General features: G+C 35.9%; 1 protein-coding gene, 1 non-coding gene and 1 pseudogene across 2 annotated transcripts; 2 read left to right on the forward strand and 1 right to left on the reverse strand.

The window, feature by feature from the left end:
* The first annotated feature begins 1,206 nt into the window (after window positions 1-1,206).
* LOC141688638 (small nucleolar RNA R71) lies at window positions 1,207-1,313 on the forward strand. The gene has a single exon (XR_012562071.1). It is a non-coding gene; the product is annotated as a small nucleolar RNA R71 (small nucleolar RNA).
* Window positions 1,314-4,675: 3,362 nt separating this feature from the next.
* Window positions 4,676-8,156, reverse strand: LOC141686024 (uncharacterized; annotated as a pseudogene).
* A 3,927-nt stretch (window positions 8,157-12,083) lies between these two features.
* On the forward strand, window positions 12,084-12,686 carry LOC141686026 (uncharacterized). Its single transcript, XM_074491091.1, has one exon. It carries the CDS (start codon window positions 12,084-12,086, stop codon window positions 12,684-12,686), a length of 603 nt encoding a protein of 200 aa, XP_074347192.1.
* Window positions 12,687-22,828: the final 10,142 nt, after the last annotated feature.

Consider the following 22,828-nt stretch of genomic DNA (forward strand, 5'->3'; position numbering starts at 1 on the left):
CAAGGAATAGTGAAGCTTCCAGGATCTTTAAGCTTCGGAGGCAACTTCTGTTACAACACAACATTGCATTCCTCCGTGAGAGCAACGGTCTCTAAGTCATCGAGCTTCACTTTTCGAGAGAGAATACCTTTCATAAACTTCGAATAACTAGGCATCTGTTCAAGAGCTTCAACGAAAGGTATGTTGATATGAAGTTTCTTGAACACCTCCAAAAACTTCGCAAACTGCTTATCCAACTTTTGCTTCTGCAGCCTCTTAGGAAAAGGAGGTGGAGGATAGACCTGTTTCTCCCCTGTATTACCCTCAGGCGGAGTGTGTTCCACAGTTTTCTTCCTTGGTTCCACTTCTGCTTCCTTGTGCACATCTTCTTCAGCCACATCTCCAGATTCTGAAAATTGAGCTTTTTCTTGGCTTACAACCCTCCCAGACCTCAATGTAATTGGCTTAACCTGCTCTTTTACTTCCTTCTTGCCTGGAACTTCTGCGTCACTAGGTAGTGTACCAAGTTGATGATTCAGCAAGACATTGGTAATCTGTCCAATTTGATTCTCCAAGGTCTTGATAGAAACCGCTTGGCTCTTGCACACGAGCCTCAACTCCTCCAATTCAGATTTTTTATTAGCTTGACTTGTACCTCTATGGGGTAACTGTTGAAGTTGGAGTTGTTGTCTGGGAGCATATTGCGGTTGTTGAAAACCATGAGGGTTGTACTGTTTTGCTGCATACTGCTGATAAGGCTGCTGAACCACATTTTGAGTGTTGCTCCAGCTGAAGTTAGGATGATTACAGTTGTTGGGATGATAGGTGGCTGGAACTGGTTCCTGCGACTAGTGAAAGTTGCTCACGAACTGAGCTGATTCACTAGAAATAGCACACTGCTCTATCTCATGCGCACCAACACAAAGCTCACAGACACTAGTGATCTGATTAACTCCATAATTAGCCAAAGAATCCACCTTCATCGTCAAAGCCTTAAGCTGAGCAACTATAGCAGTAGCTGCATCTACCTCCAGAATTCATGCTACCTTACCTTGAGTTAGTCTCTGAGAAGGGTTCTAGTATTCATTAGTAGCCATCAGTGCAATCAAATCATAAGCTTCATCGTAGCTCTTAGCCCATAAGGCTCCACCTGATGCTGCATCAAGCATGGGTCTAGAAGTCGCACCCAAACCATTATAAAAGCAATTAATGATCATCCAGTAAGGCATCCCATGATGAGGACACTTTCTGAGTATCTCCTTATAACGATCCCAAGCTTCGCGCAAAGACTCTCCTGATTGTTGCGCAAATTGAGTAAGAGCATTCCTGATTGCAGCAGTCTTCGCCATAGGAAAGAACTTAGTTTGAAACTTTTGAGCAAGATCTTCCCATTTGGTGATAGAGCCTGGTGGTAGAGAATGTAACCAACACTTAGCTTTATCCCTCAGAGAGAATGGGAAAAGCCTTAGCTTTATAGCATCTTCAGACACATTGTTGAATTTGAAAGTGTCGCAGATCTCGATGAAATCTCTAATATGCATATTGGGATCTTCCGCCGGAGAACTCCCAAACTGAACCGAGTTCGGCACCATCTGAATTGTGCTAGCCTTGAATTCAAAAGTGTTAGCCACGATGGATGGTCTGACAATACTAGACTGAATATCATTGATCTTTGGTTGAGAGTAATCCATCAAAACTTTCGTGTTCACTTCCAGTTCACCCATTGCAATAAGAGCTTCTTCTTCAACTTTCTCCTCAACAAGAACTTTTTCCACTACTTCCTCCGCTTTATCCAGTGTTCTCTTTCGAGATCGAGAACGCATTAGCATACACACTCTCTAGAGTACTTGAAAAAGCAACAAACAAACAAGTAAAATATCCGAGTCAGTGAACTTTAACGACCACTGATGTTAAGCACATAAACTACAAGTAAACCACGAGTCCCCAGCAGTGGCGCCAAAAACTTGTTAGGAGGAAAACACGTGCTAATATTACACGCAAGTATACGCGTTCGCAAGTAATATAGAATTATTTCTAGTTGCTTCCCACAGAGACTCTTTTAGATTAACTTCAATTTATGCACTTATGCAACAATGGTATGGTTATTATTCAATGCTAAGATAATAACAAGTTAAGATTGTTTATAACTACGAGATTATACTAACTAATATTAGATAAGAGAATTAAGGTTGATTTACTTATATAACACAAACATGGGATTCTAACTTCATTAAATACTTCATTCAATAGCCTTTAGACATCCACAAAAGAGATAGAAGCTGAATAGACACCAATTATATTGAGACCCTAAATATCTATAGAATTTGACAACATATCAGTTTTATGTGCAAGTTATCTATCATGATTACATAGGGCAAGTAAGATGGTTAAAATTACCTATGAATCATGCATATCAAATACATGAACCTATGCTAGCATGGCAAGTTCTAAACCCCTATATTCACTTTCGCTTCAATAGAGATCAACACACTATCTTATAAGTTCGCGACGCTCATAAGAAGAATAAGCACAACCAATACTAGGATATCATACAATCACCACACACTAAGGTATCGAAACAAATTAACTATTGAAATCCATAAGTAAATCCGTTAGAACCCCACGATAACGATTAGCCCATAACCGAGCTCATCATCACCGTGGGTTCCGATGAAAGCATGGTATAATAAACTAAGTCTTTATAAACTGAATATTAACCCAAGTACATTAAAAAAGAGTAATAGGTTCAACAAACAAGAAAACTAGGATCCAAGATTACAACTCAATTAAAGAATCACAAGTATAAGCAAGGTTTTCTCCTCTGTTGTATTTGTTGTCCTAGGTCTTCTTACCGTCTTCTCCTTAGTCTCCGTTATTAAAAACGTCCTTGGAGAGTCTTTATATAGCAGCCCAATCAATCCAGAAGCCCAGTTAATCCATCTTTTACTTGCAACAGGATTCTGAAAACCAAACCTGGCGCGGGCGCGCGCTCTCACAGCGCGGGCGCGCTGTCCTTCTGACAAACTGGCGCTGACCTTTTGGAGGAAATTCTTCCTTCTGTTTTCTTTGCTGGTTTTTGATGGCGATCAACGAGCCAACATCCACGACACTTTCCTAACCCATTCCAAGCATAAAAACATGGTAAATCCCTTTCTGATTTCGATTATGTCCTGAAATGCAAAACACTACAAAAATACATCAAATACATAAATAAATTGAGTACAAAACACCAATTCAAGCCTTTATAAGACGTTCTAAGTGGACATAAATGCCACTTAACACCTCATACCCCAGAGATATGCTCGTATACTCACACCACTGATACGAGTTAGTGCCGAGAGCATCAAAGACTGCAATAACTCCATGTGTCTCGTGTGTGATTTACCCACACAGATAAGTTTAAGAGCCCATAACAAATGGTTACAAAGTGTTGCCAATAGTATTGAAAATAAAAGCTGCCTGTGACAAATCAAGTATACCGATAGGTAACATGGATCAAAAGTGGTTAAGCAACAACAGGGATCAAAGATAGCTAAGCAAAAATTAACAAGATGTACAACTTAACAAAATAAAATATGATAAGATAAATATGATAGGACAATAAGTACAGAGGAAGAAAATATATTTTAAATGAAGAGAGAATGGAGGATACTCGTACCTGGAATGAGCTCAAAATATTCTCACACAACTATCTAGCTCCAAATCAACCTCCAAATCAATCTATAATATCAACAGACATATAACCTATAAATGCCAAACTCTAAAACCCTAAAATCACTAAAAAGCAAGCTAACAAAATTATAATATTTTATACAACTATCACAACTAATACGATCACTATCTCATGCTAGAGTAGTATAAATATATAAACTAACAAATAATCTGAATAATATACAAGTTGGTTTATAAAATATAAAAGATATTTTATTAATTTTAGAAAAGTAATGTAAAAATCTTTAAGTATATAACTTTATAAAAGTAGACAAACTTAAATTATACATTCATTTAACATATTAAATTATAAAAAATATTTAAGAAAATGATAAAAATAAATATAGCATGCTCTCTGTTTATCATACCGACAAGATTTATCAAATCCACCTCTGCACATTAATACCACAACAGTACTTACCAAATTTAAATTATTATGACCAAGTATTAGATACTATAATTAATAACATATTGGTTATAAAATAAACAATGAGAATAAAGTAATAAATATGTTATGCATGAGAAAATATAATAACATAACATGATTAACAAATATAAACAATTTATAATTTTAGATAAACAAACAACCAATTGTTAATTGCTTAACTTAAATAACAAAATACTTTGACTATATATGTCCCGTAAAATAAAATACTATATATATCATTAGTCCCACAAATACATATTTTGTCAATTTTAATATACCTCAATAAACTAAATCTTATGAAAGTAGATTTTATTTTACAAATATTTTTACTAACAAACTAGCACAATATAACACGATAATATTGTGAACAACTCACACACATTACTAGTGAATAATATTTAACATAACTAACCAGCCACTAACAATATTAAAATGTACCATCTCATCCAATTAATAAATATAAAAACCCCAGAATCATATAATTTCTTAAACCAACTTAATGACATAAAAATTAAAAACAAAAATAACAGGGAACATGACTAATTAGACCACTACTAATTAAACACCTTCTAGCCTGTACAAATAACAATTAATTAATCAATTAAATCAATTTAAACATGCATTAAACAATAACCTAACACAATATATAAACACATAAACAAATAATATAATAATTTGATAACACTTACCTGAATTTAGAGCCTGATATAAGTATATAAAAATGTGTACAAATAGTTATAAACCTGAAAATAAAAATGACTAATATTAGTATACAATATAAGTAATAGTCATTAAATTATGCAGTTATTAAATTTTAACTAAACCTCCACAAGGTGTACACTTCTCTAAAACTTTTGGTACGGCTTAACCTAGCCTCCTTGCGAATCTCTTTCTCCTCCTCTTAATCTTTGACAACCCAGTACTTAACCGTGACACTCCAACCACTTAGTTCTTTTCTGACCTTGTCGGAGTTGTATGCCAAAACTTCCTTTTCTATGAACCACCTCTTCTCTCTTGCTCATAAGTTATATAATTCTACTATTAATAGTTTTTATTTCTGTTAGCCGTCAGCTGTCGCTCTGAGATGAATTTTGTGTGATAGCATTAACAGGGTGACTCTGTTTATATAATAAGCAGCTCAACAAATTATAAAACTGTTGTCCATAACTTTCTCTACATTTTCCCACATCATCTCCCTATTAGCTGTTTAAAATCTCTTATCACGTACTTAGTAGTTTGACTTCAAATTTTAAATAACTAAAAGATAGCTTACAAATTCAAATTTCTAACAACCAATTATCCAAATAAAACATTATCCATAATTTTGAATTCTAAAAAAATAACTAATCAAATATTTACTAAATTATTGAACCAACAATGTACCAAATAAAATATGGGGTATTATATTCTTCCCTCCTTAAAATAATTTCATCCTCGAAATTCTAGTGAATTACCTGATTCGAGGATGTACGGATATCTTGCGCGAACTGAATCCTCAGTTTCCCAAGTAGCTTCCCGAACATCATAATTTTTCCATAAAACTTTAACAAAAGGGATCGTGTTCTTGCGCAACACTCTCTCCTCCCTCGCCAATATAGCTCCAGCTTCTTCTTCACAAGACAAATCTTCACGAAATGCATCTAAGGGATACTGAACAACATGATTGGGATGATATACATACTTTCTCAGAACTGATGCATGAAACACATTGTGCACCCGTGACAATTGTGGCGGTAAAGCAACTCTATATGCCACAGCTCCAACCCTCTCAAGAATCTCAAAAGGTCTTATATACCTCGGACTTAGCTTACCCTTCTAACCGAAACGCTGAATGCCTCTCTGAGGAGATACCTTAAGGAAGACCTTGTCTCCTGCTTTAAATTCATATTCTCATCTACCCTTATCAACATAACTCTTCTGTCTAGATCGAGCTTGTTCAAGTCTTTCTCGAGCAACTGCTACCTTATCTGTAGTGACTTGGACTAGATTGGGACCCTATAAAAGCTTCTCTCCTAATTCATTCCAATAAATAGGTGTTCTTTACTTGTGCCCATATAGTGCCTCAAAAGGAGCCATACCTGAAAGAGATATGTCCTAAGTCCAATCATGTATGAGGATTTAGGAATGACTTTTATGTAATCTGTTTTGATTTCATTGATATTAATAAAAGACTTGTTTTGTTTTTATTGGGGGCTTTATCTATTTAAGTATTTAAATAAGATATACCATAGTTTAGAGTAAAGCTTTTTATGGATTATGATGAGATCATAATAGTGAGACCTAAAAGATGATAACTCTAAACTTAAATAGTTCCTGGTCATAGGATTACTAACTGGTAATTAATAATCCGCAAAGATCGGTACATACTATGCTTGCTTCATTATAAAGGATGTTTGTTCTCATAGACATTTGTGTGGTGACACTATAGCTAGTATGTAGGTACTTATTATAGAATAAGTTCACTGAACATGACTCGCATAGCTGAACAACTGATGGAGTTCACTCACGTGTTAGCAGTTGTTCACATAGTGATAGTTGTACAAGTATCCTTAGACTTGAGGTTATCATAGTCATCTTGTGTACACTGAACTATGCTTTGGTTTAGTTCTTAGTCTCCAGGGACAATTATTAGAGCTCCACTGGGTATAGGAATTTGTACACGAAGATAGTGTATGATCAATAAAGGATCTACCCCTTCCAGTGAAGGAAGATAATGTTCAAGGTTGATCCACTCATGCTAGTTCAGGAATCTCTGGCCAGAGTGAAGGAAATTAGAAAGGAGTTTCTAATTTACATAGAACTAAGCATAGTAAATGGGAAAGCAAATAATTAAATTAGATAGGCTTGACACAAGTTGCATGCCTTGTATTTAATCGTGACATTGTAGGGTAGAAGGAATTAATTGTACGGTAACTATTCACTGAATATGTTCTTGGTATTCTAAGCAGTGAATTCGTATTATCCGGATAGTCGCGATATGCTGAGAAGTATCCCTCACGATGTAGAATAAATATGATTAATTATTTAATCATATTTAATAAATTAGAGAATTTATATAAATAATGATAAAATAGTTTTATTAACATAATATCATGAGAATTTATTCAAATATGTTATGCATGAGAAAAATATAATAACATAATATGATTAACAAATATAAACAATTTATAATTTTAGATAAACAAACAACCAATTGTTAATTACTTAACTTAAATAACAAAATACTTTGACTACATATGTCCTGTAAAATAAAATACTATATATATCATTAGTCCCACAAATACATATTTTGTCAATTTTAATAAACCTCAATAAACTAAATCTTATGAAAATAGATTTTATTTTACAAATATTTTTACATATTAATAAACTAGCATAATATAACATGATAATATTGTGAATAACTCACACACATAACAAGTAAATAATAATTAACAAAACTAGCCAGACACTAACAATATTAAAATGTACCATCTCATCCAATTAATAAAATGTAAAAACCCGAGAATCATATAATTTCTTAAACCAACTTAATGACATAAAAATTAAAAACAAAAATAACTGGGAACATGACTAATTAGACCACTACTAATTAAACACCTTCTAGCCTGTACAAATAACAATTAATTAATCAATTAAATCAATTAAACATGCATTAAACAATAACCTAACACAATATATAAACACATAAACAAATTATATAATAATTTGATAACACTTACCTGAATTTAGAGCCTGATATAAGTATATAAAAATGTGTACAAATAGTTATAAACCTGAAAATAAAAATGACTAATATTAGTATACAATATAAATAATAGTCATTAAATTATGCAGTGATTAAATTATAACTATACCTCCACAAGGTGTACACTTCTCTGAAACTTTTGGTACGGCTTAACCTAGCTTCCTTGTGAATCTCTTTCTCCTCCTCTTAATCTTTGACAACCCAGTACTTAACCGTGTCACTCCAACCAGTTAGTTCTTTTCTGACCTTGTCGGAGTTGTTCGCCAAAACATCATTTTCTATGCACCACATCTTCTCTCTTGCTCATAAGTTATATAATTCTACTATTAATAGTTTTCATTTCTTTTAGCTGTCAGCTATCGCTCTGAGATGAATTTTGTGTGATAGCACTAACAGGGTGACTCTGTTTATATAATAAGCAGCTCAACAAATTATGAAACTATTGTTCACAACTTTCTCTACATTTTCCCACATCATCTCCCTATTAGCTATTTAAAATCTCTTATCACGTACTTAGTAGTTTGACTTCAAATTTTAAACAACTAAAAGATAACTTACAAATTCAAATTTTTAACAACCAATTATCTAAATAAAACATTATCCATAATTTTGAATTCTAAAAAAATGACTAATCTAATATTTACTAAATTATTGAACCAACGTACCAAATAAAATATGGGGTATTATACAGGGACTTGATGCCAAAAATGGGGAGATGGTAGCCAAGAAAATATGCTCATCTAAATCAGTGTTGAGGAAAGATGCCAATCCTGATAATGATGGTAATAATCAAGGTAAAGGGACCTCTAATGCTGTGGTGGTTCAATATAGAACTGTGATACAAACTTAAACCACACAGTCAACTCATGTCTCTAAGGATGGTGCAAAGACTGTAAAAACTCAGACAACGACGCACTCTCAAATACCGATGGAAAAGCAATCAGTATCTGCAATTCCTGATGAAGATGAGATGATCATTGATAATCCTGATGATGCTATTAGGTTTTACAGAAATTTTAAGACAAAAGTTGGTGCAAGTATCACTCTCTACCACAAGGATAGAAGAGTTAAAGAGTTGGAAGAAAGAAGAGCTCTTATCCACTTGGCTGATGAATTTCCTGATATGTCAAATGAAGAAATGCTCAGGCAACAGGAGGAAATTCACAGTCAACTTCAAACTGCAAATTAGGGTACCTCTAAGGGAAGAACTAAGGCTAGAGGACCAATAAGTGGAAGTAGAGGAAGAGGAAGAAGTTCAAGAGCTGTTTAACAATCAATTGTTACTTCTCAAAGAAGAACTAGATCCAGTGGGGTCAGGATTGAAGAAATGTATGAGACATCTCAGTCTCATACTCTTAAAGTTTATGTTGATCCTATGTTTCTCAATCCTGTGCCTATACCAATTGAATTGCCAAATCTTAATCTCTACAAAGAAGAAGGTGATGAAGAAGAAGTACCGCTGTTAGAAGACAAAAGCAACTTCAAATAGAAGCAGCTCCTAACAACTCAAGTCAAAATCCTGACATAGGAAATCTTGACAATGCAAATCTTGATGGATCAATTCCTGATCTTGATAGGTGGTCTATTCCTGACTTAGTTGAAGATGGAGAAGAAGCTATCTTGGAGCACTTAAATCTACAAATCTTGTCTGCTTATGTTGATTGCTACAATGCTAAATTTTTTGAAAAAGAAATGAGAGAAGAAGGCAAAATCAGGATAGCAGTCAACAGGGCTAATCAAGAGTTTCATTATATGCTGTAGAGATCTGGTAGAGAAAGGTGGAGATGCACTGATAGGAAAGAACTTCATGACAGAGCTGAAAGAAGAGCTTATAACTTTCCCAAAATCAGGAATAATTACAAGTGGGGGAAGATTGATGATCTTAAATTCAAAAAACAGATGAATTTTACTCCTAGAGGAATAAGGGATGAAGGATTGCCTGAACCTAATATCATGAACATAAATGATGATACTCTTTCTATTATCAAAGGCACTTAACTATGAATCATGATGGAATGAAGCCATGCCATCATTTGATGAATTGATGATTGAAAGAACTCCTATTGGAATGATGATAGCTGATATATACCAGTTGTCTGAGGAAACTGAGTATGAAAGAAACTTAAAGAAAAGACTACAACAGATACTTCTAAAGAAGATATATGAAAAGGTAAAAGCATTTGTTCAGAGACACTTCAGAATTTATAAAGAACCATGAAGATCAACTTCTATTTCTGAGTATGCTCTACAAATTCTACTTTCTCCATTTCGTCTTTCTATTTTTGGCATTAAACATTACTATAGAATTTATGCTTATTCTGTAAAGCATAAATTGGGGGAGATTGCAGGAAAATGTCCGAGTCAGAAATCAGGATTTACTGGGATCAGGATCAGGATTAGATGAAGTCAATCAAGATCTACATATGTCAGTTAGGATTTTTCAAAGCGATAGGATCTGATCAGTTGTCAGTATCTGCATACATCAGGATATGACACTATCAAGATATGACTATACTACTGGATAAGTCAGATGATGTTTGATTGATACAGTCCCAGTGTTGGAGGAGTTTTGTATTATCGGTTCCCGACCTATAGGAACGTAGTTGTTAAGTAGATATGTATAGAAACTAGATATACCGTATTATAACATATCTTGTAATTGATAGAGACTAATCTTGTAGCTGTGTTATATAAAAACACAGATTAGGTTATCACTGTTGGTACACATCTCGAGTATTATTGATAACCTAGGAGCTCTTAAGAATCCTGTTTCTTGAGAGAGTTCTGTAACAGTTTATAAAAGATTTAATAAGCTGTTATTTGATCTATAATTTCTTACTTTACTTTCTTGACAATCGATTTATTTGATAATTGTATCCAACCCCCTTAAACAATTATCATATTATGGGTAACAACAACCGGGTCAAGATGGATTCGAAGGACATTGCAAAAATAGCCTTCATAACTTATTGGGTTGTGCTTTTATTATGATGCTATTCAGACTCATCAATACCGGAGCAACATACCATAAAATAATGAACACCATCTTCAAGAGTCAACTGAGAAGAAACATGGAGTCATACGTCGATGACATGATATCCAAGTCCACAACAGTCCCAGATCACATCAAAGATATCAAAAAATGTTTTGACAACTTGAGGAAATATAATGTGAAGCTAAACCCAGAGAAATATGTATTCGGGGTGTCCACAGGAAAGTTTCTGGGTTTCCTGGTTAGCGAGAGAGGAATTAAAGTAAATCCGGAGAAGATTAATGTTGTCATTGAAATGAAAATTCCCCGAACCCAGAAAGATATTCAGAAGCTGGTAGGATGCCTCGCAGCACTTCGCAGGTTTATCCCAAAATTTGTGGAGAGATGTCTTCTATTCTTCGAGTTCCTTAAAGGAGCCCGAAATAAAAAGCTAATAGAATGGACTTTGGAGTGCAACATCGTATTTGAAGAAGTCAAGAAATATCTCATGAACCCTCCAATCCTATCTAAAGTAGAGCGCGAAGTCTCTACATAGCGGCCGACCTAAAGGCCATCTCTTCCGCACTCATCCAAGAAGAAAAAGGAAGCCAAAACCCGGTATACTATGTGAGCCAAGTTCTAAAAGATACGGAAACTCGGTACCCAAACTTGGAAAAATTTGCCTTGGCCCTCGTGCATGCAAGTAGGAAGCTAAGGCAATATTTCCAAGGCCGAGAAATTAAAGTGGTCACAAACCAACCCCTAAGAAAGATCATTCACAAACCGGATACATCTGGGAGGCTAGTCAATCGGGCAATTGAACTAAGTCAGTTCAACATTATATTTGTACCCCGGACGGCAATAAAAGCTCAACCTTGGGCATAATTTGTGATGAAATATACTTTCCCCGAATCCTCTCCACTAACGATAACTCCAACTCTAGTAGAAGATGAACCTCACAACAAAAATGAATGGATATTATACATAAATGGTTCTTCAATGGCCGAAAGATCCGGAGTCGGTCTCATCCTTACTAGTCCCAAAAGATTCAAAATTCAGCAAGCAATCACTTTCGCATTCAAAGCAACTAATAACCAAACTGAATATGAAGCCCTACTCTCCGGAATCAGACTAGAAAATCCCTCGGGATGAAAAGTCTACTCATCCATAGTGATTCCCAGATTCTGGTCAAAGAGAAAAATGGAGAATACATTGCAAAAGATCAGAAACTAGTACAATACCAAGCCATGGTAAGGAATATCCTGGAAACCTTCCCGGATACAACCATCCTACAGATTAATGGAGAGGAAAATGCTAAGGCAAATGAGCTCTCCAAACTAGTTCAAAATTCTTCATATCTAAGCTCCTCAGTTTATTTCGAGGAACTTCGGGACCCGAGCACGAAAAAACTTGAAACCTTGTGCATCACTGGCCCGGAAAGCTGGATGACCCCTTTCATAGCTTACCTGAAGCATGAAACACTCCCAGAAGACAAAAACAAAGCCAAATACTTGAAGTACAAAGCTGATCATTTCTTCCTTGAAGATGATCAACTCTATAAACAAACCTTCTCAGCCCCAATTCTCAAATGTATGTATCCGGATGAAGCCGACTACTGTCTCTGGAAAGTACATAAAGGTATTTGTGGGGATCACTTGGAGGTAGAGGCTTTAGCATACAAGATAATCCGACAGGGATACTATTGGCCCACGATTCACGATGATACAGCTGAGTATGTAAAGAAATACAATCGGTGTCTGATGTTCGACAACGTTCCGAGGCAAAGCCCGAGCTTTCCTGCTTCAGTACTTTCCCTATCCCTTTCGCTCTATAGGGTATTGACATTATAGGAACCTTCCCTGGGGCAAATGATGACCTCTGCTACGTTCTAGTGGTTGTTGAGTACATGAGGAAATGGGCCGAATCAAAGGCAATGAGTACAATCAATCAACTAGATTGCATCAAATTTATGGACGCCATCATGATGAAGTTTGGGATCCCGGTGGTGTTAGTCTCAGATAACGGACCCCAATTCATAGGCTCATATTTTGAAGCATATCTCAAAGAGCTCGGAATAAAGCATAAAAGGTCTTATGTGGCACATCCCCATAGAAATTGACAAGTGGAAATAACAAACAGAACAATCCTTCGGGGACTCAAAAAAAAATTAAAAGAATCCAAAAAGACTTGGCTAGATGAACTCCCAAAAGTTTTATGGTCATTTAAAACTACACCAAGAGTTGGGACCGGGGAAACCCCCTTTAAATTGGCCTATGGTTCGGAGGCTAAACTCCCAGTAGAAACCGGATCACCATCTCACAAAGTCATTGATTTTGACGAAGTTTCCAATGTAGAAGGCCTAAAGACAAACCTTGAACTACTTGATGAAGTAAGAGACCAAGCTGTTCAGAATCTGGAAAAATACAAAGAAAAGACAAGACTCTACTTCGGAAGAAAAGCCAAATCAGAGAATATGAAGTTGGAGATTTGGTAGATTTGTCATAAAATTGAGATTCTTTCGTTTACTTCCGGGACACAGAAACTTCAGATCCAACAAACCAAGGCAAACTACAGCCTAACTGAGAAGGACCGTATAAAATCAAAGAAGTGCTGCACTCGGGAACCTACAAGCTGAGCTATCTGAATGAGACAGATGTCCTAAACACATGGCTTGGGGATCAGATAAGGAAAATCTACCAGTATTCAAAAAGTGCACATTCCGGAGCCATCTTCTATAAGAAATTTAGAGCTGTATTGTTTCTATTACCCAAATAAGAAATTCAAATCTGTATCTGTTTTGCCCCAGAATGTAAGCATTATCAAATTTATATTGAATTGGAATACCATGTTTTAAACCTCCCATAACTTAGAATAAATTCATTACTGTACTAGATTACGACTATTATCTGCACACCCAAATGCATTGTAACGCCCCCAAATCCGGGGTCAGAAGATTTGGTCGTCACTATAAAACCTCAATCCAAATTAACCTGTTAAATCAAAATGCAAATGCCAGCGGAAGATATTTAGCATCTATGACCCCAAACTAATCCAAGATCTTTTAAGGTTACAGTTCTAGAAATAAGAAATCCAAATTCCACAAATAAATTTTTCACTTTCTTTTTCTTTTAAAACTCTTTTCAACAAATTCCAATTCAATACTAACCCGCTAATATAACTTCGAAAAGAAGTATACTAGGCCCAACTATAAAATAACACAATTATAATATAATATAACATAAACAACTTTTCATAACAGAACTTACACTAGCCCGCAAATCCTGGACCAACCACCTTCCAAGAGCTTCTTCATTGCTTCCTCGAATTACGCGGCTAAACAACGCAAGCTAATCCTCACTGGAGGTTAAATTTAAAAACAGGCAAGTATGAGCGGAAGAAATGCTCATCAAGTTCATTATAACATATATAGGGTCTTTTGATATAAAACTGACATCTGCATTAGAGCAGAACATTTAAAATCATAATTGCTAAAATAGAAAATTTATTAAAAAATCGGATAATTGTTTCTCACTGTATTCAAAAAACTCTTTTTGATATTTTTGAGCGAAATGCTTCAACAATACTTTGAATCTTGACGAGGATAAAACTCGTAAAATCGTGTTTACGGAAATATCGTAAACAACAATAACAAGAAGCAATGATTATGGATTGAATCATAAACTTTATTCAGAACCGAACTCTTGATATTAATACTCATTTTGTTGTCATATCAAATTAGATATCAATACGAACTTTGATGCTCACAACCTCCCATACTGAAGTCAGCATCAATCATCTATACTAATACTACCTTTGATATTTAACAACAAAGCAAGTATCAGCATAAATCAGAATCTGAATCAAAACTGCATTTCACCATTTATCCAAAACAGAAACAGAAACGGCAAAAACATTATGTCTCAAAACATCACCATCTTTATTCTACTAAACCTTTGGCATGCTGCTCATGTAGTGCTGCAAACCCAATATTCCATACTATTCAACTCTAGTCTTCATCCATTTCATCTGGTCCTGATCTTCTTGAGAGACTCGCATCTATATTTAAAAGATCACACTTTAATCGTCTAAATGATAATTACTCGATGAACTGCGCGTCAAAACCCTATCGTCTACCCATACGATAGCCCCACACATAAACGAAACAGTCAAACACAAGACTCTTGACCCACACATGCATGTAATACACATAGCATGTAAGTACATAACTCACGTATCACTTAATTCATATCACACATGCATCGGTTCGTCAAAACATTCGACTCGATATGTTTAAAACTGAAATCGGGTCAAAAATATGATTTATCGATCCATAATCGACTCAGAATGACTCACAAATCAAATGATATTGCAATACAAAAGAAATTAGGTTTCGAAAGTATTTTTATTAAAAAAAATTAGGTTTCGAAAGTATTTTTGAAAATAATAAAAGAAATATTTTTGGAATTGAAAATAATTAAGTAAATAATTTTTAGGATTTCAAATGATAACTAAATGATTTTTAAAATTAAAAGAAATGATTTTTAGAAAAATAGAAATTGAATTTTGAATAATAAAAAAAAAAGAAAAAGCAAAAACAGTTGGGAAATAAAGGTTGTCTTCAACCTTGAATCGAATGGTGGCAGGAGCTGAGGAACATACCGGAAAATCAAGTACACAACGCCGAAAACTGGATATTCCCAGAATCCGGTAATGTGTTCCAGTTTCCGGTGAGAGTCCGGCAGCCCCAAACGGCCTAAAACGCTGCCAGTTCAAGTCGTTTTTAATCCCAAAATGGTCTACACATTCCCAGAAACACCGAAATCCTACCAACAAGAATTAATCAAGTCGGAATCAACCAAAACGCACATACTCCGGCCAACACTCACGATTTTTCGGCGAAAAACGAAATTCGGACATTTCTTAACCAAAATCAACAAGCCATATATCAAATCAAAGCTCAGGATATCTATAATCTGCTACAACAATTGCAACAATCAAAAACAACATATACTAACCGGAAAATCAAATTAAAAATCCGGCAAAACCGAAAACTCGGTTTAATCAATCCTGAACTGAAACAAACCAACCAAATACACCAATCGAATCTAAAGATCAAGCTAAAGATATATATAACATCAAACACAATCAAAGATCAACAGAAATCAAAAACGATTTCAAGAACAAGAATACTAAAAATCGATATTTATAACCACTTCACCTCAGATCACGATTCTGGTATGGATAGAAAGAGCTTGATGAGAGGATTGATTTGGTTCAAGAATTATCAGAAACGGTTCATTCAATCTTCCAACATCATCAATTAAAGTTCAAGCTTAAGATTTCACCCCCAAAACTATGATTTTCTATTTTGTTTTTAATAAAATAAATGAAATAAAATAAGTATTTAGGCTATTTATATTTTCTGAAATTTTATACCCCAAAATCAATTAAGGGTGTTTTTATCCCCTAATTAAAATTATTAGTCCCAAAAATACTAATTAAGGGGAATAATTTTAAAACCGATAAAATATAAAATTTGTATCGAAATTTCCCAAAATTTGTGAATAATGCAAAGATGCAGAAATACCGGGTATTTGAAATACGAATGATTTTATAAAAATAAAAACACGAATTTTGTGGACTTTGACGTCCCGGTGGGGTCCCGGTCCGCTAATTTTTGAAAAACAGAGACGATTCCTAAATTAACAGAAAACCCCGAAAACACATAAAATACATTCAAATGCACATAAAACGAGATAAATCGAGTAACCCGATAAAGACGCAAACAAACATGCGTCCAAATTACGGATCGATTCATATAAATACATGTTAAACACGTAACAAGTATCCTATTGTATCATATCGGATCCGAAAATAGATTACTTATCCGCTAAGTAACTATAAAACGATACAATTTAATATCAGATTTGGATATTTATCAAAACCGAGCATCTTATAAAACACCCTATGAGAAAATATGTAAAAATATCCCGTCTCTCGAGAATACGGGTTTTATTGATCTATTGAAATGATTATCATGTCGAAAATTATACGCCGGGACGCGTACGGGTCAAACCGTAATCCGGATTGAAAAAGTTAAAGTACGGAAAATGTTCAGAATATACAGATTAGGTTAGGAAGGAGTTTTACGAAGAGTTTCGGGTTATAAAAACGTAAAAACGGTTGAGGTTGGACGATTCCCGGTTTTATAAAATAGTCTTATAATTATTCAGAAAATAAATATTAAATCTATAAATCATTTTAAAATCATATAACAACCCAAAAATTACCAGAAAAATACCATAATTATCTATACTTTACTCTGGACATATTACAAATTAAAATACTCAAATAATATCACAAATAAACATCCAAACATCAATTCCAATTATCATATAATTTCCTAAAATTCACATAAAAATCACATAAACAATTTCAAATAATAGTAATAATAATATCTGAAACTATGGGATATTACATGCATGTTCACTTACTCTGACAAATATTAGACACAATCCATGTGTACTTAGAAATTTTTTAACCAATTAAATTTTTTTAACCTCAACCCGGGGTCGACTAAACACAGTCCACGTGTACTTAATAAATTTTCACAATTTTAAATTTTTAGCCCCAACTCGGGGTCGACCAAACATTATCAACGTGTACTTAGAAAATTTTCACAATTTAAAAAATTTTAACCTCAACCCGGGGTCTACTAAATACAGTCCATGTATACTTAGAAAATTTTCACTATTAATTTTTTTTAACGCCCACCCGGGGTCGATTAAACACAGTCCATGTGTACTTCAATTTTTTTCACAATTTTAATTTGTTTAATCCCAACCTGGGGTCGACCAAATACAGTCCATCTGTACTTAAAAAAATTTCACCAATTAAATTTTTTAACCCCAACATAGGGTCAACTAAGCACAGTCCTTGTGCACTTAAAATTTTTAACAATTTTAAATTTTTAACCCCAACCCGGGGTCGACCAAACACAGTCAATGTGTACTTAGAAAATTTTCACAATTTTAAATTTTTTAACCCCAACCCGGGGTCTACTAAACCCAGACCATGTATACTTAGAAAATTTTCACAACTAATTTTTTTTAACCCCTACCCGGGGTCGATTAAACACAGTCCATGTGTACTTAAATTTTTTTCAAAATTTTAAATTGTTTAACCCCAACCCGGGGTCGACCAAACACAGTCCATGTGTACTTAGAAAATTTTCACCAATTAAATTTTTTAACCCAAACCTGGGGTTGACTAAGCATAGTCCATGTGTATTTAAATTATTTTAACAATTTTAAATTTTTTAACCCAAACCTGGGGTCAATTAAACACATTCCATGTGTACTTAGAAAATTTTTAAACTTTTAATTTTTTCACCCCAACTTGGGGTCGATTTCCTCAACTTTAAAATTTTAACCCAAAAATAAAAATGCAAAACAAAATACAAAAATTACAATACAATATGAAACCTCCGGGGCAAGCCATCGCCAGACAGATCCAGCCAAAAGTTGAATATTACAAACTGACAAACATAGTTTTAAAATAACAAGTACAGAAATTCAAACTACAAGGCACTAAGGCCATTCACTACTACTACTAATTTGCTTGAGATTCGTGAGGAGGAGGTGGAGGGGCCTGGTCGGGATCTTCGATAGGCCCATGAGATCTTTGATACGCCGAGGAGGTTGCTGAGCCAGAGGCTGCGCTGGAGGCGGAGGATTTGAAGTGAAAGAACCCTGTCCGGAGTTGGCCGCCGCAAGCGCATTGGCTCCGACGCAAGCGCATTGGCTTCCTCCTCAAGCCGAGTCTCCTCAGAAATGTAGCGCTCCAGGAACTCGCCAATTTGACCCCCCGGAACCTCATCAAGGTAGCGAGACGTAATTCTCCAGCATATTTGGATCTTTTCCATCGCTTTCTCATTCAACTCTTCAAATTATGCTGGAGTGCCCCGGAATCCAGGAAAAACCTTCTCCGGAGTGGGGCGAGCATCCAAAGCCTCTTTTAACTTTTTATTCACCTCCACAAACTCTTTCACGCTAGCCTCCGCACACTCCTGTTTGGCTCGGATCTCCTCGTGAATCTTCTTATGAGCAGTGCTTTCTTTCAAAGCATCGGCTTTAAGCTTAGTGATTTCATGATTAACACTCTCCAAATATGTGTTAGTGACCTCCCCAAAGTCAGCTGTGACTTTCAAAGACCGGGCAATCTCCATAAGCCCTGCAACCTTTGAATTCGCCTGAAACAAAAGCAAACGGTCAAAAGACCAGCAAGAAGCATTTATAAAGAAAAAAGAGAAAAGGACAAATAAAGCCACTTACAACTATAACATCCTCCTGCATCCCGGACAAGAAGTCCTCGATCGGCTCCCTCATGTATTGCCTCATCTCAGCAGTGGTAACACAATTTTCAAAAAACTCTCTCCTCTGAGTCTCCGAGGTGAAACTAGCCAGTAGGGCTTTCAGAGTCTCAGGAGTATCCGGAGCCATTTCTATAGTAACCCTCTTTGAAGCCCAGTTCTTCAAACCTTCAGCCTCATCACCGAGGGCCTCAGAAACTGTCTTCCTCTTCCTTGATTCTTTTTGCTTCTCCTTCTACATCTGCGGCTCTGAATTCTGCGCAACAACCTTCCCCGGATTCAACTCAACATCAACTTGCCCCGCAGGACCCGAACCGCCAGCTTCATCCACAACAAAATTAGATGTATTTCCAGAACCAACAACCCTCTTATTTTTTACAACCTCAAGACTATTTAAACTCCCAATCCTCCGACAACGAGTTGGGCAAACATTCTTGCAGGAAGAGGATGAAGCTTCGGAATACCTAAATAAAACACAAGATAAACATAAACCCCTGATACACATAAAATACCATACAATGATAACACAAAATAACAAAGTATATCAACTTACAACCATCAAATACATTTCAACATTATCATAAAATGTGTTCCGAGTCCACTGCCCTCCGAGTGCCCCACGGAAGTCGTAGACCATCGTGAGAGCCCCTTGTCCGAGCTGCTGGCCTGAAAACTTATCTATTTTCAAATTTTGTTTATAAAGTTGCAAAAACTCCAAGTCCCCTGAACAAATATGAATTCCTTATGCCAACCCCAAAGAGAATTCATCATTGTCACTGACATCACCATATTATCTACCGGGAACCCATAATCCTCAAGCTTAAACAACAACTCATATAAAGGCTTACTAGTCAATTTTTTAATCTTGAATAGGTGGTGGAAAAGTTTGAAGGTCGGGATGTGGTTTTTTACATGGTACAAGACAAAAACCAACTAAACCATTTAACCGAGTTTGGGACCAATTGGGTAAAAGGAATCCCATACACATCCCAGCACAAGGCCTCGTAAACTGATGCAATCTTAACCGCATCCCCCGAAGATGCTCTAAAGGTATACCAACAAATCCTCCAGTAGGCATATGGTATACGAGCTCATGCGGCTCTGGCTACCTCCACCTAAACTCCCCCCCAATATTAAATGCGGACCTTAGAGCACTATCTACCTCGACGTCGGTATACCTATCACCGATATCCTTCTAAACCGGCGCACACTCATAATGTGTTCCTGGAGCATTAAAGAACATTGTATCCAAGGAAGCTTCGTCATAGGGCTCCCAACCACCCAAACCCTCCGGGCCCAGATTATATCTCGAATAAATTCCGATAATAATATCCCAAGGGATGAGGGTCCCTCATACATTAGATAAAATAATGATCGACGTCCTCCCAAGACCCATCTCATTAGCTTAAGTACCCTCGGGCCCTAGAACTAAGGTCTCAGCTAAAACCTGAACCGGTCTCTCGGCTCTCAGAGGCATCTTAACAGACTCGCTAGAATAGGAGGAAGATGTGGATTCTATTCCACCTAAAAACTCGGTTCAATCCGAATTCCGCTTCCTAAGGTTAGCCAATTATTTAAAACCCCTACCTTGCATATACTATATATAACCCAGAGTCAATGCCACACCCGAACCCAAACATAAAAACAAAAACAATTCAGAAACATTTTCTATACAAATCAAAACACCAAAACATAGATCTACAACATATACATACAAATACACAAAAACATGAAAATCAGGAACACCATAGCTTTTCCCCGGAGTCAAACCGAGTTACTAGATATAAAAAAACTAGTTTTTGGCATACAAATCAAATAGAATCTACCCACTTTTCCATATAAATCAAACACAAAATCCACAATCAACAATATATTATTGTTGATATAAAGAATGTATTCAAAAACCCCCAAAGAAAAAAAGAACAGTCGGATTATTTCAAGCAAAACGGTGACATGCAATTATGAAAAAAAAAGAAACAAAGTTAGGATTTACAAGAAAGCACGAGCAAAAGTTGAGGCTTCGATGAACTTGCTTGTAGTTGAATTTCTAGAAACAGCTTCAGAATTCAGAAAAAGTCTAGTGCTTTACCCTTGGTGCTTGTTGATAAGTGGATTTTATATCTACTTGGAACGCTTCATTACAAGCTTAAGTTGGTGTTTTGGACTCAAGTTGTTGGTATTTTCGATATGTTTTTGTGTTATTGCATTTCAGGCATCAGTTAAATGAAGAAAGTAGCTTTTCAAGGAAATATGCCAAAAAGAGCTAAGAATTGGAAGCTTAGGCCATTTTCAAGTTGAAGATAATCTCGTTAGCTTCGCGTGGGCAGTTGAAACTTGGTTTGCCTGAGCCAAAACTGACAAACATGTCCTTACAGTTGGTCGATCGTTCTATTACATATCCATGAGGCATTGTGATGGATGTCTTGGTCAAGGTGGACAAACTCATCTTTCCTGCTGACTTTGTAATTCTTGATTTTGAGGAGGATAAAAAGATTCCCATAATCTTGGGAAGACCATTCTTGGCTACATGCCAAACTATGATCGATGTGCAAAAAGGAGAGCTCACGATAAAGTTTCAAGATCAGAAGGTCACTTTTAATGTGTTCAAGGCAATAAAGTTACCCACGGATAATGAGGAGTGCTTTAAAGTAGAATGGGTTGACTCTGTCATGAATTCGGAGCTTGAGCAGTTGCCAAAGCCAGATACCTTAGAGAAATCCTTAATAGGGAAATCGGTTATTGAAGAAGAAGAAGGAGCAGAGCAACTGCAGGTTTTGAATGCACCTCCGTGGAAGAGAAACTTGGATATGCCATTCGATTCCCTTGGGTTAGCGAGCTAAAAATTTCTCAGGAGCGTTTCGAGCCGTCTATTGAAGAAGCTCCCACACTTGGGCTCAAACCGCTGCCAGATCATTTTAGTTATGCACTTTCAGGTGCACCTCCGGACAAGGGGTTGGAATATATCTATGATAATTTAAAGGGTGACCGGCCGGTTCCTCCCGTGCTTACAGATGGGTCCCTCCCGTGCACCACAGACAGTTGATAGGTTTGGTCTTAGTGATGTGCAGTATAGAAGGTTGATTCGGCATTTTGAGGCCATGCACGACATCCACCGACGTTTTGCTAAAGATTTGACACACGCTCTCGGTACTATTTTCTGAGACTGTGGTGTCGATGTTGATGGGCCACCTGATCCTCCACCCGAAGATGGTGATCCTCCCGCTAACTAGGTATGCCTTGTATCCTTATTATTGCCTTCAATGGGGACATTAAAAATTTTAAGTTTGGGGGTGATAATGTAAGGATTAGTTTTTGTGTGTCCATATAGATTCATATTGATTCATGTCACATGTTTAGTTGTATTTCATACGTAGTTTTGCATGATTGTTCATATAAGACATATTTGTTTATGTTTTTATGTAAGTTCATATAGTTGCATGTGCATGCATATAACATGATCCCTTAGGTTGAGCTATTTCTATCTAATAAGTTGATGTTAATTTGAGTGTGGTGATGACGAATAAAGGGTTGTTTAAGTCCTAATGAATTGATTTGCATGCCCTGGAAAAAAATAATTCACAAGTCTTATAGGATTGCTTCTGATCTATATCATGATCATAC

This window comes from Apium graveolens, chromosome 9 (assembly GCF_009905375.1).
Source record: "Apium graveolens cultivar Ventura chromosome 9, ASM990537v1, whole genome shotgun sequence".
NCBI lineage: Eukaryota > Viridiplantae > Streptophyta > Magnoliopsida > Apiales > Apiaceae > Apium > Apium graveolens.

Excerpts from the sequence above, each read along its gene's own strand:
- LOC141686026 (XM_074491091.1), top strand. The coding sequence starts at position 12,084 with ATGGTAAGGAATATCCTGGAAACCTTCCCGGATACAACCATCCTACAG.